Source organism: Rhizopus microsporus (assembly GCF_002708625.1).
Source record: "Rhizopus microsporus ATCC 52813 unplaced genomic scaffold scaffold_24, whole genome shotgun sequence".
NCBI lineage: Eukaryota > Fungi > Mucoromycota > Mucoromycetes > Mucorales > Rhizopodaceae > Rhizopus > Rhizopus microsporus.
The window spans coordinates 20,616-35,187 of record NW_019671939.1 but is presented as its reverse complement, the minus strand read 5'-3'; the positions used below and the strand labels follow the sequence as shown (position 1 = coordinate 35,187).

General features: G+C 36.0%; 7 protein-coding genes across 7 annotated transcripts; 3 read left to right on the top strand and 4 right to left on the bottom strand.

Moving 5' to 3' along the window:
* Nucleotides 1-65: 65 nt before the first annotated feature.
* Nucleotides 66-1,045, bottom strand: RHIMIDRAFT_241622 (ras-related protein rab-4B-like protein; the record flags this gene model as incomplete). The annotated part of the gene is made up of 7 exons (XM_023609621.1): nucleotides 66-277; nucleotides 326-480; nucleotides 546-619; nucleotides 675-778; nucleotides 830-864; nucleotides 918-963; nucleotides 1,027-1,045. 7 exons carry the CDS (start codon nucleotides 1,043-1,045, stop codon nucleotides 66-68), a joined length of 645 nt encoding a protein of 214 aa, XP_023462057.1.
* A 1,077-nt stretch (nucleotides 1,046-2,122) lies between these two features.
* Nucleotides 2,123-3,097, bottom strand: RHIMIDRAFT_74962 (50S ribosomal protein L12). Its single transcript, XM_023615640.1, has 4 exons — nucleotides 2,934-3,097; nucleotides 2,831-2,883; nucleotides 2,620-2,779; nucleotides 2,123-2,564 (listed from the first exon to the last, which is right to left on the bottom strand). Exons 1-4 carry the CDS (start codon nucleotides 2,934-2,936, stop codon nucleotides 2,247-2,249), a joined length of 534 nt encoding a protein of 177 aa, XP_023462056.1. The 5' UTR covers nucleotides 2,937-3,097; the 3' UTR covers nucleotides 2,123-2,246.
* Nucleotides 3,098-3,176: 79 nt separating this feature from the next.
* Nucleotides 3,177-3,682, top strand: RHIMIDRAFT_247757 (uncharacterized protein; the record flags this gene model as incomplete). The annotated part of the gene is made up of 2 exons (XM_023610443.1): nucleotides 3,177-3,330; nucleotides 3,408-3,682. 2 exons carry the CDS (start codon nucleotides 3,177-3,179, stop codon nucleotides 3,680-3,682), a joined length of 429 nt encoding a protein of 142 aa, XP_023462055.1.
* Nucleotides 3,683-4,980: 1,298 nt separating this feature from the next.
* Nucleotides 4,981-6,861, top strand: RHIMIDRAFT_295138 (uncharacterized protein; the record flags this gene model as incomplete). Its single annotated transcript, XM_023614151.1, has 2 exons — nucleotides 4,981-5,219; nucleotides 6,627-6,861. 2 exons carry the CDS (start codon nucleotides 4,981-4,983, stop codon nucleotides 6,859-6,861), a joined length of 474 nt encoding a protein of 157 aa, XP_023462054.1.
* Nucleotides 6,862-7,183: 322 nt separating this feature from the next.
* Nucleotides 7,184-7,567, top strand: RHIMIDRAFT_269070 (uncharacterized protein; the record flags this gene model as incomplete). The annotated part of the gene is made up of 2 exons (XM_023612107.1): nucleotides 7,184-7,308; nucleotides 7,390-7,567. Coding segments are annotated over 2 exons (303 nt in total), but the record flags the coding sequence as incomplete, so codon positions are not given.
* A 2,678-nt stretch (nucleotides 7,568-10,245) lies between these two features.
* RHIMIDRAFT_241617 (uncharacterized protein) lies at nucleotides 10,246-11,134 on the bottom strand (the record flags this gene model as incomplete). Its single annotated transcript, XM_023609620.1, has 6 exons — nucleotides 10,246-10,289; nucleotides 10,345-10,411; nucleotides 10,462-10,501; nucleotides 10,557-10,590; nucleotides 10,666-11,030; nucleotides 11,094-11,134. The coding sequence occupies 6 exons, from the start codon at nucleotides 11,132-11,134 to the stop codon at nucleotides 10,246-10,248; spliced, it is 591 nt and encodes a 196-aa protein (XP_023462052.1).
* Nucleotides 11,135-11,217: 83 nt separating this feature from the next.
* Nucleotides 11,218-14,551, bottom strand: RHIMIDRAFT_241616 (cysteine proteinase; the record flags this gene model as incomplete). The annotated part of the gene is made up of 10 exons (XM_023609619.1): nucleotides 11,218-11,337; nucleotides 11,391-11,735; nucleotides 11,787-11,981; nucleotides 12,068-12,408; nucleotides 12,460-12,810; nucleotides 12,860-12,992; nucleotides 13,045-13,099; nucleotides 13,153-13,189; nucleotides 13,242-13,960; nucleotides 14,007-14,551. 10 exons carry the CDS (start codon nucleotides 14,549-14,551, stop codon nucleotides 11,218-11,220), a joined length of 2,841 nt encoding a protein of 946 aa, XP_023462051.1.
* Nucleotides 14,552-14,572: the final 21 nt, after the last annotated feature.

The following is a 14,572-nucleotide window of genomic DNA, read 5'->3' as shown; positions in this document are numbered from 1 at the left end:
TTTATTTTCATTTAAAAACTATTTATATTTAATAAAAAAAAAGGTTCATTTCTTTCAACAGAAACTCAAAAGGAGCAACATGATCTTTCCTTCTTTCTTATTCTTGTTCTCTGTGTCATTCTTCGAAAACTAGAGTCACCAAATTGTACTCCACTCCCACTTCTTTCTGGATCGATCTGTCCTGTTTCTATCTTACTTAGAATTGATCTTGCGCATTTAAAAAACACATCTTCAACTCCGTCTCCGCTTAATGCACTGGCTTCCAAAAACATCATTTCTTTTTTCATGCTGTTAGTTTCATTCTTTAGCTTCAATCTTAACTTACCATGTTCTTGCGCAAACCGACTTGCTTCTAGATAGGATACCTCTCGTTCATCCGCTTTATCATTTTTGTTACCCACTAAAATGATGACCAATTCAGGATTGGCCAGCGTCCTCACATCTCTTAACCATGATCTTACACCCAAGAAGGTATCTCGACTATAACTGAACTTTAGATATCACATACTCTCTCACTTTCTCAATCTGTCTTTTTTGTTGCTTACTTGCAAACGTCATATACAACTAGTGCTCCAGCAGCACCTCGAAAATAACTCTTTGTTAACGACCTAAATCGTTCCTAGATACATCATATATAAAGAAAAGTCGCTTTTTATTAGATTTTTTTTTCTTACTTGACCAGCTGTATCCCATATCTGTAGTTTAATCGATTTATCGCCAATATGTATAATTCGTGTACCAAACTCCATCCCGATTGTATTTACAGAATCCTTTTTGACTATTCAAGCAAGGTGAGATAAAGCGAGCTGATGTGTATATTCTGGTTTACATTGATTTTCTAAAAAATGGTATAATAGACATGACCTATATCTTTTATTAGATACACTTGTTTATTGTCTTTATTATTTTGAACTCACTTTCCAGTACCTGAATCACCGACCAAGAGTAATTTCAGTAGGAAATCTAATTATAAGTAAAAAAGACAAAGGTTTACTTTATTATCACGTAAGCATAAAGGTATCTCACCATAAGCGTCTGCTAGCATATTGTGTCGTCTAAAGGGTTTTGGAGAGAAATACAAGAGAAAAAGAAAAGGGGGAAAACAAAAGCAAGAAAAAAAAGTACAGTAATCGGAATTATAAATTGAATATGACATTAACCCTCACACACATACACACACGGCTTTTGTCTATTCCTGTTTGTTGATCCTCCTTTTTAAGTAAAATGACGTTTATTACTTTATCAAAAGGAAACAACCATAGTCAAGTCTATTTTTTTTATTATCAATAGGGAAATTGAAATGTTGACTAGTTAATAAAGGCAAACGGATGCAGGGTTTTGTTAGCAAATACGAACATATAAAGTATTGAACACATTAAATGAATAAGTGATCTTGGTTGTTGTTACCAATACTGTCTTTGTCAAAATGAGGAAGACAAAGCTTTATTATAATTTTATATGCAAATAAAGCGTGGCTCTGAAAGCATGTATCACATTGTTCGTCTTTGTTTCGTCAACATTTTGTTTTTTAACTTAGTTTGGCGCATTACTTTTTCATGTCATACGCTTACTGAGATAATAAACGAACTAAGTACTCGAAAATGTAATTTTACCCGGTTTTAGTAAGTCATTGTGTATTTTTTTTTACTTTGTCAATATTCTTGAGTGAATCTTGTGCGATGCGACGCGTCATATATAATATAATTCACTAGATGTTGACAATATTTATTCTTCGAATCTCTTCCTGACTTTTTGAATAAAAACACTTATTTCATCTTATCGTGTTCTTATGCTTCCGAGGTAAAGCTACTTTTTCATCGACAATATCACATCGACGAGCTATGAATACGGTGAAGCCAAGTAAGCATTACAGAAACCAAAAAGCTTTTCAGTATATTAAGACTTTTTGCAATCGTCTTGTTCTAGGTTAAAATCCTCTATAAAGCTTTCTATTCATATACGCATTAAAAGGGGAGAACTCAGATACTATTATTAGTCTATTGGAGAAAAGCATTTGTAAGATAACGATACAATAAGACAGGTCTGATATATATAACAGCATCCTCTCTCTCCCTCTGTATTGATTGTAATTGCATGAATGGAGGAATCGTGTCCTATTGGCTGTTGAATGTGTAAATAAGGCTACCTGTACTACATCAAAGATGCTCTCTACAAAAGACTTTCTTTTTTTTTTTGTTTTTATTAATACACATTTTATACACTTTTTCTTCTCTTTGATTCTATATTTATTCCAAGTTAACAGTAGCACCAACAGCTTCGAGTGCCTTCTTTAATTTTTCGGCTTCTTCTTTAGGAACACTCTCCTTCAATACCTTGGGTACGCTTTCGACAAACTTCTTGGCTTCAACCAAATTCAAACCTGCCAAATTCTTTACTTCACGAATCACTTTAGCTTTTGCAGCAGCATCTACTTTATCAATCTTGACGTTGAACTCGGTCTTTTCTGCAGGCTTTTCTTCTTCAGCAGCTGCAGCAGGTGCGGCACCGCTGCCAGCAGTAGGCATAGCAACGGGCATAGCAATATCTTGAATGTTCAAGCGGGTCTACAAACAGAATGCATAAGTGATTTTTTTTTATCTTTATGTTTCTTGATGTTACCTTCAATTGTGCAACAAGTTCAGATGTTTGCAATAATGTTAAACCTTCAATTTGATCAACAATGGCAGTAATTTTAGGGTCGACAGTAGTGTTGCCACCAGGAGTAGGGAGGGGTTGTTCAGTACTGTAGAAACGTCTGGCACACAAGGCACTGGTCATACTATACATAGTTTAGTTTATACACAAAGTTGATATCAATCAAGTCTTTTACCGAGCAGTTTGTCTAGTGGCAGTAATGTTGACTAACTTGGAAGTATAACGAAGCTATTTTATTTGTTGAGTAAGGCTTTGATTCATAATTAGCTGATGTTTACCATGCTGGCTACTGTTGTCTGTGTATATGAAAGAGGGGTCAAAATATTGACATGTACGGGGCAAGGGTAAAGATTTTTTTTGTCGAAATATCAAGTCACAGTCCGAGAAATTAAAATACCGACACAACGTTGATGCGAAAAGATTAAATCGCCCTGTAGAGAAACAGCCGCGTAAAATATTCTATATTTTATGGCCCTTTATCTATAACAGCTCATATAATTATTAAATTTACATCCACTGAAATGTCTACCAATTTTAAAAGTACCTCCATTTCTATTACTGCTGATTTTGTTTGTCCTACTGTTCTAGATTATGAGGAAAGTGTTCAGACCATCATTTTTACTACGTCTGATAAGTTCGAGGAATGGTTCAAAAAAGACGCGTTCTCCATTCTAAGTGGGTATTTAAACGACAATGTCCCATAACAAATAATCTCCAGTTCATCGGGTAGCTCATTATTGAAGCTTTGCCAGTTCACATCACCTTCTATTTGTGTGATCATGCTGGTGCCGACAAGAAGAACACTAAGAATAGCACATGTACTATTGATACTACTAATTTATCTTCTATAGGTAATGATCAAGGCAGTAGCAGTAACCAACTAGAGGTTATGCGTCCTAAGAAGACCCGTATTACTATGAAGTCTTCTATCAAGATAGGCTGCACTGCCAAAATCACTAAGCATGTCATGACGGACGGCACAATCCATGTTGAATACCACTGGGAGCATCCTGATCATTATCCATGAGATATCAAGGAAATTACGAGCTCTCGTTTGCCTTTTGAGATCAAGTAGTGGATAACTGAAAAGGTCAGTAAAAATATGGACTGGAAAACTATCAAGAAATTTTTATGTATTGATGACGAGCGCCTCATTGAGGTAATAATGCTTGTTTTCATCCTTGTGCTGTTATTAAACATGATAATAATTTAACTTTCTATAGTTTGAAAAGATGTCACTCAGTAGCTTCCCTATGTCACTTTTAGTCAATTACCAGGAGGTAAAGAATATCATCAATGCTCACATGAGCAAGCTATCAAGAAAAAGTTATCGCGATAAGCATAGTTGTGAAAAGTGGATGAAGTATTTGGAAGAAAAAAAAAACTGCTCGACTCTTTCGTATCCATGAAAATAGTCCTTTTCTAATCTCATGGGTATCTGATTGGCAGAAGAAATTCTTTGAAGAAGCTGAAGAATGGTGTATCGATAGCACTCACAAAACATGTGAGTCTATTGCGGGCAGCTCCAAAGATAGCTACCTGTTCACTATCACCGCTCACAACTATACCACGAACAAATGTCTACCTGTTTGTTTTACCATCACTGATATGAAAACCATTCCTACTTTGCATCAGTGGTTAACCTGGGTAAAGACCAACTTCTCATTGAACGTGAAGCGAATTACGATAGATTGTAGTTCTGCCGAGACAGCTGCAATTAGAGACGTCTTTGAAGGCTCTGTTCAAATTCTCATGTGTCATTGGCATATCTGGCGTGCATGGGACAGTACGCTTAAGACTGTATTAAGCATTTTCATATAAAATTCTTTATTTTAAGTGTTCGTATTAATAGTTCTATATGATGTCAGGTTAAAGAGCCTAAGCATACTCATGACAGTCAATACAAACGCAAAGGTATTCGTGCTTGTCTTGGTTTGACGATGGGTGCCCGTTCTGAAGAAGAATTTCTTAGTATACTCACCTCTTTTGAAACTCTTTCAAAGACGAAGAGCAATTCCTTGCTTATTTTAGAACAAGATGGTTGGTCAAAAAGGAACTTTTCTGTAAAGTCTGGCGACCAATTGCCTCTTTCCATACCAACAGCTCGATTGAATCATATCACAACCAATTGAAAACGTTTTACCTTGGCCGCGCTCAACGCAGTCGCTGTGGCTTTTTGATTTGTACTTTGCAAGAAACGTTGATGATTGACTACCGTCAGGAGACTTTAAAATGTTTGTATGGTTTTCAAACAGTCAAATTAAGCCCAAATGATATGAAGAAGAAAAGATTGCATATGCTCTTGACGAAGACACTGCTACTAGTATGGCTCAGCGCTCTGAAGATGATGATGATACGTACGATTGTAAGTCGTTCACTGACAATTACATTTGGTACGAAATTGAATTGAAATATGGTCACCTCTTCCATTGTAACTGCCCTGATAATTCAAAGCTTTGTAAGCATATCTTCTTAATTAACAGAGTGGCTGATGCTCCATATACTCTTCGTTCTGATATTGTTGTTGATGCTGATACCACTGGCTTAGCCATGAAGAACTTGCGGTAACTGGTGTCAATTTCACAGGTACTACTAATGACTCTACCCCGATAATGATATCTGTCAAGAATTGGCCGATCTTAAAAGAAAGAAAATGATGTATAGTTTACAACGCGATAAATTGGAAGTTATTAACCATGCTGCCAAAACATTATATGAACGTCAAAGATAAGTATATTTTCTTTTATTAACACCCTACTATCTTTTTTGCTTTTCCTATATATATATATATATATATGTACATTATTATTATATTATTATCTCAGATTTTAAATAAACAATAACTCAACATTTCTCTTTGATTCACTATGCCCTCTCTCTTTTTTTAAAGTATTTTCACTATCTTGTTATGCATATTACAGTAATATTGTTTCGGATAGGGCTGCTTTTGGACAGGGTGATTTAACGTTGTTCGTCATAGCATGAACAACGATAAAGATAACCGTATTGGACTTCAATGTCATAATATAATATATCATGTGTAAAGGATATACACTGAAACAGATTATCTTCAATCTTTTCTAGAATACCACAAGCAATGTCATAATCAAGATATCAGCAGTTTTCTTCTTTTGCTCTTCTACAGTCAATTTTACAGCTTGAAATCCGAATTTGCAGTTAACAGCTTCTTGATAATAATCTACTGCAACAGCTTGCTATAAAATATACGGTCAGCACGAAGTGAACGAGAAATATAAAAGGTCTTCAATCTGTTATGGTTATGATTCAATGAGAATGTTTGTGTGATAAGTTGAAAATAAACGCCAGGCTTTGCACCATAGGTGTTTTTTGTGGAACCACAGCTCATTGGTAGCCACAGTGTGATGGTAGTACTGTGTATTTTGAAGAATAATGAAATTATTTGAAAACAATGATATTGAATTTCTTTATCAGGATGTACAAACACTATTTTGTTGTAAATAAATACGGTTTCTTTTCACTCTTTTTCCATTTTCTTCTCTATATTTATAATAACATAGGACTACTGAAGACATTGAATAAAACGTCCAAAAGCCTTGATCTCATAGTAAGTGGCTTTATCATTCATCTTCTAGATGAATGTTAACTTGTGTATATAATAGATATGCCAGGTTCAAAGAAAGAATAGGATAGCTACTATGATGGATCAAAGCTGACTAGAGCCCCTACTATTGTAACATCTGGTAAAAGGTAACAAAGTAATGATCAGGGTCATCATAAGCGATCAAGAAGTACATACACCTCGCCAGAACTTCTATGGAAATTATTTAATGAATCCATGAACCATCATCTTATTCTGAAGATTATCCCTTGTGTTGATAACATAGCATCTTTGGGAAGACTTAAGTCAAAGCGGTTAAATGCTAAGGTGCTACCAAGATCGGCAATGATAAATGCTGAAAAACATGCAAAATGTGGGTTGACTTTGTTAGTACGAACTTTGATCATGCTGTGAAGAATTTCCTTGATAACCCTGCACTTGCTAATACTCATATGGATCAAAATCCCTTTTCGAAAATCACCACTGACGATGATGCACACATTCAAGATGACTATCGCATTTGTCCCTTATCTATAAGTAAGATTATTCGAAAAGATCCACTAGCTGAAACAAAATGTATTATTAAGCAGAAACTAGATGATTCAATGATCAAGGTCTCTAACTAAATATCCCAATTTGCATTTATTGTTTACATGATAAAGACCGAATTAAGGAATTGCGTGTTTGACGTGGATCATAGTACTGATAAGCTCAAGCTAACCAGATCTTCGGGATTTAACATTGCAAGCATATTACCAATTGACTTCACCTGCCAACATGATCGACCCATACAATTTACAGCGTCTGCAGCGTCCGAAGATTTCCTTGATTTGTCGGTTTTTACTCAAGGTTTCAATCTATTATCGGGGGCCAGCATTTGGATTTGATTCACTCCTACTATTTTGGAACAAAAGGTTCTAGAGCTGATACACTCGCTCGACACCCAGTTCAAATGACCTTTTCAACATCCTTCAAAGCTCCAGTATACTTCCTAATTCTTTCAATGATCTAGGGTTGTCATCCGCTGAATTAAGAAATGTTCGTGTACAATACGCTGCCAATCTGGATACTATGTGGAATAACAAAAAAATCATCAACAAGCTTCTTGACCGCATCTTAGTAATCTTATTAAGAATACACCTTGCACATATCAGAGAGAAAAAGTACAATTATTGGAGTAAGAAAAACGTATCAACAAAGTCAAGCTCTGAAGCTAATCACATCAACAGAAATAGAATGAGAAATATTCTTCGACAGGAACACTACAAGTCTGAAAAGATTTATAAAAAATGTGCTTCTAGTCATGAACCATACAACATACTGAAGATTTAAAAATACAAAGAAAGACTACAGTTTTTGAAAAGCCATTTGTTAAACGTATGTATATAATAATATCTACTACTTTAAACATGTATATTCATTACTATTACAGCGTAAATCTCAATGTCGTGAAGCTCAGCAAAATTTAAAAGATGATGTTCCAGCCTCTTTATTTGACAACGAAGACGATGGTGATGATGATGCATCCATTAATACTTCAATATCCCCTTTGAAAAAAGATGTATCCAGCAGACGACTTCGACAATTAAAAGCAATTATTAAAAATTAACTCTTTGACGAAAGTCGTAGTAATTCTTCATATATTGATCAGCTGCAGCCTGAAGGGCTCCCAGTATGCGAATTGGTCATTAAGTCATCAAAGTCATACATCCCAAAAAAGAAATATTATTCAATCCTGGCCCATCAATTGTCATTTGTGATTCTTGCCAATGATATATTGAAATGCACAGGTTATGATAAATTCTGTATGAATGTATGCCCGTTACCTAGAGCTTCCACAATCAATGCAATGCGTTTAGATGCTCCATATTTATACCGTATACTGCCCCGCTCTGATTCAGCAAAGTTCCAAATCCTTGATTTCGACAAACATTTAATCGATTCTGAAGATCAAGCTCGCAGACACAAGGATGCCGCCTTTGGCTCAATTTTTGACTTTGCTACCATTACCTCAATATGTCAGTCTTTAGGGCTTAAATTTGCACAAAATATTACTGTTTTTCCTGGATCGTAATCGGTACACTTACTAGGCATGAAAATTAAACAAAGCAAATTCACGCAAGAAAATCAGCAAAATGAACAAAGTCAATTTATAAAAATAGTGCATGATCCTCTTGTCGTTCAAGAAAGCCAAAAGATGATTGAGACTCTTCATCAGAAGCTTGCTTCTTTACAAGCATAAGTATCAGAGCTTACCAACTTGTCAAAAATGGTCGGCAAAGAAGAAAAGTCAGAAAACTATTCGCAAGTGTTAAAGTCACTTCATTCACAATGGAAGAGTAGTTCAGCTTTGGAACGTCAATTATTGTATTCAAGAATTGAGCAAGTTAAGCAATCGCGCAATGACTCATTCAACAAAAGGATTCATATACAGAATCAATTACGTGACAGAAGAGAATAGTTGCATATAAAAAGAATGGCTATTATGCGCAAAAATAAAATGGCTAACAATCGCCTTCCTTATCCGCCTGAATCTGAAAGTCAGTTTACTCATGCTCAAGTATTGATAAAGGAAGCTATGGACTAGCAAAAGCTGAGAATAGTTTATTTTCACCCAGTGTCAATGTTGCTCAAGACTTTACGTTTTCAGGAACAGATAATGACCCTCACACCATGACTGATATGATTGCTTTTACTTTGAAACGTTTTAAATTTCACTTAGAGCTTTACAACCGATACCATAGCAATGCTATTGATTCCGAATGTATGGACCAAAACGTATCTTACCTTGGTTTGCCCAACTCTTTTAAAGTGAAATCAGAAGACGTCGACTTCGGATGCGGAAACTGGAGGAGAAGAAAAAGCCCGAAAAAGATAAAAAGAGAACCGTTGACGGCCAAATAGTACAGAGCATCGAAAATGATTTATCAAAATTCAGTATGGATCACGCTGCTAGTGTTGAAGAAATAAAAGAAGTCCTTTCACAGCAATACGCGGTTCGTGACACTCTTAGAAAATTTTATTATTCCAGCAAAAGAGTTAAAGAAGGGATAACGAAGCAGATTCAACAAAAAGTTTACATTAAAGCTTTGTACTTCAGAACGACGATTCATAGTTGATCAAAATAGTAACAATGCAATATTAAAATCCATAAGAATCTAATCAAAATTTTAGATCAACAACTGAAAACAGAGCTAGTAATGCTCATAGGTGACAAAGGAGCAAGTGTTGGTTCAAGAATAAAGGGCTTTCTTAGATATAGTGGAAAATGAAAGCAAAGGATTCGGGGAAAGTGCACAAACGTGTGCATAACTGACGAATATATGACCTCACAAACCTGCCTGTATTGCTTCTCAAAGCTCGACCATCCTATACAAAGAAAAACGGAGAAAGGAAGACAAATCAGTTTCAAGAGCAAAGGCTCCTTTTTATGTAGAAATCCAAAATGCGTCGTAGTCAGGAACAACAAAGCATCCAAATCAAGAGGTCCTCTCTCTGCCTTAGCAATTGGCATTTCTGGATTGTGCAAACTCTTGTTTAAACAAATTCTTCCTATATTCTCGCCTAGAATTAGTCACTCCAACACTGATTTTATTTCTATTACCTCTTCCTTGCTTAACACAAGAGAATAGCAGGGCCATTGCGATGCAAGTACTCTGTAAGGATTAAACAATACTTTTTTTAAGCCTTGAACTCTTGGCTGTTTTTTTGGTTGGGTTTTAAGAATTTTCGACATTGATGTTGTAGATCGTACCCAAAGGGATAAGAGGATATGGTTCGGTGTTTGTGCTGCCGTATTCCTTCCTTGACCTCTTCCTTTCGTGTACTTTTCTTATACTTCACTGAAAAGGCGGCATATTTTTTTTTTCTTCTTCTCAAAACTTTATCATTAGGGTGCCCTGGCTACAGACGCTATAGTGTAGGTCTCAAAGCAATACTCTGGTTTATTTATTAAGTGGAATTAAAAAGAATGGGCAATGTCACCTTGGATAATACATTTGCAATAATTATTAGAAGAAATGAGGTTTATGATGATGACTTCCATGATGTTCACCTATATGATTGATGCTCAATATTAAAAAATACAAAGAAAAAAGGTGTATAATTACCGTATCCTTGAGGGTATCCACCATAACCTGGAGGAGGGGGATAATACGATTGCTGCTGTTGATGATGCTGTTTATCATTAGTATAATCAATATACATACACAAATATATACACTTACGCCTCCGTGATGGTTATTCATGAGTTTACCCGCAGCAAACCTATACAATGTATAAATCAGCCTCTCCTTCTCTGCTTTATCAATCAATCGCTTACCCAATTAGACCAGCTGCAATGGCGCCTCCAGGACCTAATGTCAGCAGGACGTATTAGTGATGATCTAAATTTGCCAAGCTTTTCGTCTTTCTATTTTTATTTTGCCTACCTTTAAGCATCTTTCCTAATCCTCTATCTTGTTGCTCTCCTTCCATACCAGTAGGTGGATATGGGCTCTGAGGATTGGAGGATCCTGGATAAGGATATGCTTGTTGTTGCTGTCCAGGATATGAAGTAGTGACTTGAGGACTATTGGCATTAGGAAATTGTGGTGGATAACCCGGTTGTTGAGGTGGATAAGATGAAGTGGCTGGAGAGTTATCACCAGGGAAGTTTGAATGATAGCTATTTGCTTCTCCACTGTTCACTGGATTAAAAGACGAGGAAGATTGTGTTGGAAGTTCCCACTGAGTTCTACCAGTTGCTTGTTCTAAATAATAATAGCGTTGTGATCCTTCGTCCCATAAAGCAATCCTTTGATGATACAAGTTAGTTTTTCTCTAAAGGCATAGTTCTCTGTATTGTTTATTATCATACCAGCCTGGAGGAAGTTGTGGAGCGGGATGAGATGGATTCATAATTAGCAAAAGTTGTAAAGTAAAAAAGAAAGAAAGATAAAATTAATTTATTTATTTCCTTTTCTGTTTTAAGCTGCATTTATTTAGGCTTTCTTGACTATTGTCTCCACCAGTTCATCTATTTTGCTTGAATCTATGTATACTAAGAAATATGGGTTCGCCGTTGACCCTGTTGTATCATGAAATATTTCACTTTCTTTGACCTTTTTTGAATCATGTGAATTAGTAAAGAAAATAAAAGTAGTTGTCATATTACCTTTGTTACTAGTGAATCATTGTATTTCCACCATTGGTTTTGTTGATGATCTAGTATATAAATCCAGTAATGACCATAATTCGCTTGACCTTGATGTATAAATACAGCATGAAGTTTATATTCCATTTGCTTATAATCTTGATATTGATTTCGAATATCTGACTTTATAGACCTCATCCTTTCTGTTCCTTCTTCAATAATCTTTTTCGTCTCTTTGGCTTCTTTTTCTAGTAATTGCAAGGCTATCTCATACTTGCCTCGTTCTTCTGTTGACCATTCCGATTTAAACTCTTCCAAAATCTTATAGGTAGCCTCTAATAAGTCAGGCACAGGAAGTTGGCAGGTCTATACGGGCAAGTCAGACTCCATTCCAAACAACTGATACTTTTTTCCTACCTTGAACTTTTTATATTTGCCAATCTGTTGCTTATATACTTCATATTCCCTTCTCCACTTGGCAACCTCAGTTCTCTTGTCCTTTAATCTTTCAAAATTGTCATCCATATAGCGATCAAGATATATAGTCTTATCAAATTGGATGTAGGCATTCGACTTGTAAACATTGGCTGTTGCTCGATCAAATTGTACACGCTACAGTAGTATAAGAATTAGTGACTTTTTAATACATATATATGTGTATAGGCATAATATATATATATATACATGTATAGACATACCTGAACTAGAATCTGAAGCACAGGAGGGAACGATTTTACAGACACTTGACGTGTTGCTTCATGGCCACCTTGAAAGCTCTCTAGCTGGTTTTCAAAAAAGTATTCGTCTAATCCATCATACAGATCTTTTCCTTCTGACGCATCAACAATCACATGAGAAAAGTCTTCTTCCATTTCTTTCTTGATAACCTTTAGTGTTGCATCATCACAGTAAGAAATGATCTGTCTCGCCTTTCCATAAAACAGTTGGCGAATCATATCATCAACCTGTTCTCCATCTTCTGTTTTGGATATAGGCTTTAAAGCTGCTTCTACCAAGTACATCACATTCCCCATACATTCTATAACAAACGTCTTCATTCAACATGTACAAGGTTTATTTTGCTTATTACCTGTCACATCTTGCTGCTTGCCAAACATCATAGCATCTACGCTTGGCCGTTCTTTTGGCTTTGTCGGTGTCTTTTCTTCCATGATCACATCTGTCTTATTTACAACTTCTTCATAAGAAGGGGGTGCATCAGCTGGTGTACTGGATAATGATGCATTATCCGTTGCTTCGTATTCAACTTCTTCTGTGTCCTTTGCTATTGCTTCTTTATCAGTATCAGTACTACTAGTGTCGTCTCCTTGCTGATCTCTTTCATTTAATAAAGCCATATAGGCTAAATCATATTCAGGTGAAATAGCCCTTTCTGATGTATACTGAAGGTTTACGAATAATGTCTTTAGCAGTTCCACAACTATCAAAATAAGAAAATGATGTATTGATACAACCTAAAAACAACTTACATCTTTTCGCACGCTTAATTTCCGACTGGTCTACTTCAATACCACCAATCTTTTTTGGCTCGCTATTTTCATCTTCGATATACATTTCATTATTCATCATGGTTTGTCGAAAGGGTAATAGTGTAAAGTAGTACTACAAATTTTATGAGCTTTCCCCCAAACGGATATGGATGAATATCAATTACCTGTAATAGACTGTTAAAGTAACATGTATTTCCTATATTATTCAATCCAACGGGACTATTGTAGCTTTGACGTTAATGGTTTCTATTATGTTCATTGATGCAACTTACACTGGCGATGTAGGAGCTGTAAGCATATGGGATGGTACTTTTTTAGGATGTTAGCAAAAAAAAAAGACAAATCTATCACTTAATCCTACCTCCCATTATCTGTTGAATGGATTCTATACTTGTTGATGATGTAATTCCTTTCTCAGTCTTCAAAAACTCAACAAGTTCAGTACTGTTCTTTGCTATAGCAATCATTCTCAATTTATCTTGATGTATGTTTCTTTCTTCTGGTTCGTCAGATATCTTTACTTGATAAAGGCCAATCAGTAACTTATCATCCACATTAGAGTCTGGCGAAATGTTGAAATAGGCATACGCATCACCAATATCATTGTATCCTATATTCCCTGTACTCTTTTCGCAAACTACTAGTGTCTCTAATAGTTCTGATTTTGTCACATTGGCGATCCTTGTAAGGTGATCGATAGCCTTGTGAATATCCAGTTGAACTTCATTTATCAATTTTTTATAGATCCATGAGACAAGTTGATCGCTAGCACCATAAACTAATCCAAAGTAATGATATGCTTCGGCAAGGTATTCGTTTGTGGATACATTGGATTGTTCCAAGGCGGGTATGATGCCAAACAGTGTATCTACATTAGCAGGTATTACTTTAACATCCTTTTCTGCATAGCCTGAAGGAACTGCTGCTTCTCCAAGTTCAGATCGTAAAGTATCTATGGTCAACAAAATTTCCTCTCTGATCTGCTTAAGTCGTGCTTCTGATGCTGTGCCTGGTTCAATGTCTGGTGGAACCAAATACTCGTTTTCCAACTTGAATCCAATGGCATATAAAAGGTCCAAGCTTATTCCAGTTAGCCTTTCTGCCGCTTTCATGTTCTTCTTCTTACCTCTCCTTTGTATTGCCAATCCTTGACAAGAAGTGGGGATTGTTCGTATTGATATTTTTTTTGATTCCATTCAAAAGGTCGTGGACATAGATCAAGATGGTTGTAAAAGTGGTCGACATTGTTGGACTTTGCTCTGGTTGCTGCATTGTTTGAGCAAATGACTTTCCTTTGGGCCGAGTTGTTTCCAGTTGCTTAATTAAACTTAGCGGTATGATGGGTGCTTGATATTGAACCTGAAGCTGATACTGACAGCCACAGCATTCATATGCCACAGCCGTAGCATGGTAGTGATGGCAAGGATAGTCGGGATTGTTACATGTATTATTTTGATTAGAAGAAGAAGAAGTGACAAGAAGCCAGATGTGACACGTAGAGCAAGCAAAGGTGTCTTTGTTTTCTTTGTCTGAAATACTCTTAAATACGTGTCGATGGTCGCTTTGATGAGTTTCCAAGTGATAGAACAAGGCTAATGGTGAAAAGAATGAACTACTTGAATTGACTTTGACTAATTGTCTTGGAGGTAAGGCTGGAACTTGAGGCGACATTGTGTATGGTCATGTACAGTA

What these genes read in the sequence shown, in the direction of transcription:
- RHIMIDRAFT_74962 (XM_023615640.1), bottom strand. An exon ending in GCCACTAGACAAACTGCTCG is followed by an intron (nt 2,780 to 2,830) that starts GTAAAAGACTTG and finishes AACTATGTATAG; the next exon opens with TATGACCAGTGCCTTGTGTG. An exon ending in AACTTGTTGCACAATTGAAG is followed by an intron (nt 2,565 to 2,619) that starts GTAACATCAAGA and finishes TTCTGTTTGTAG; the next exon opens with ACCCGCTTGAACATTCAAGA.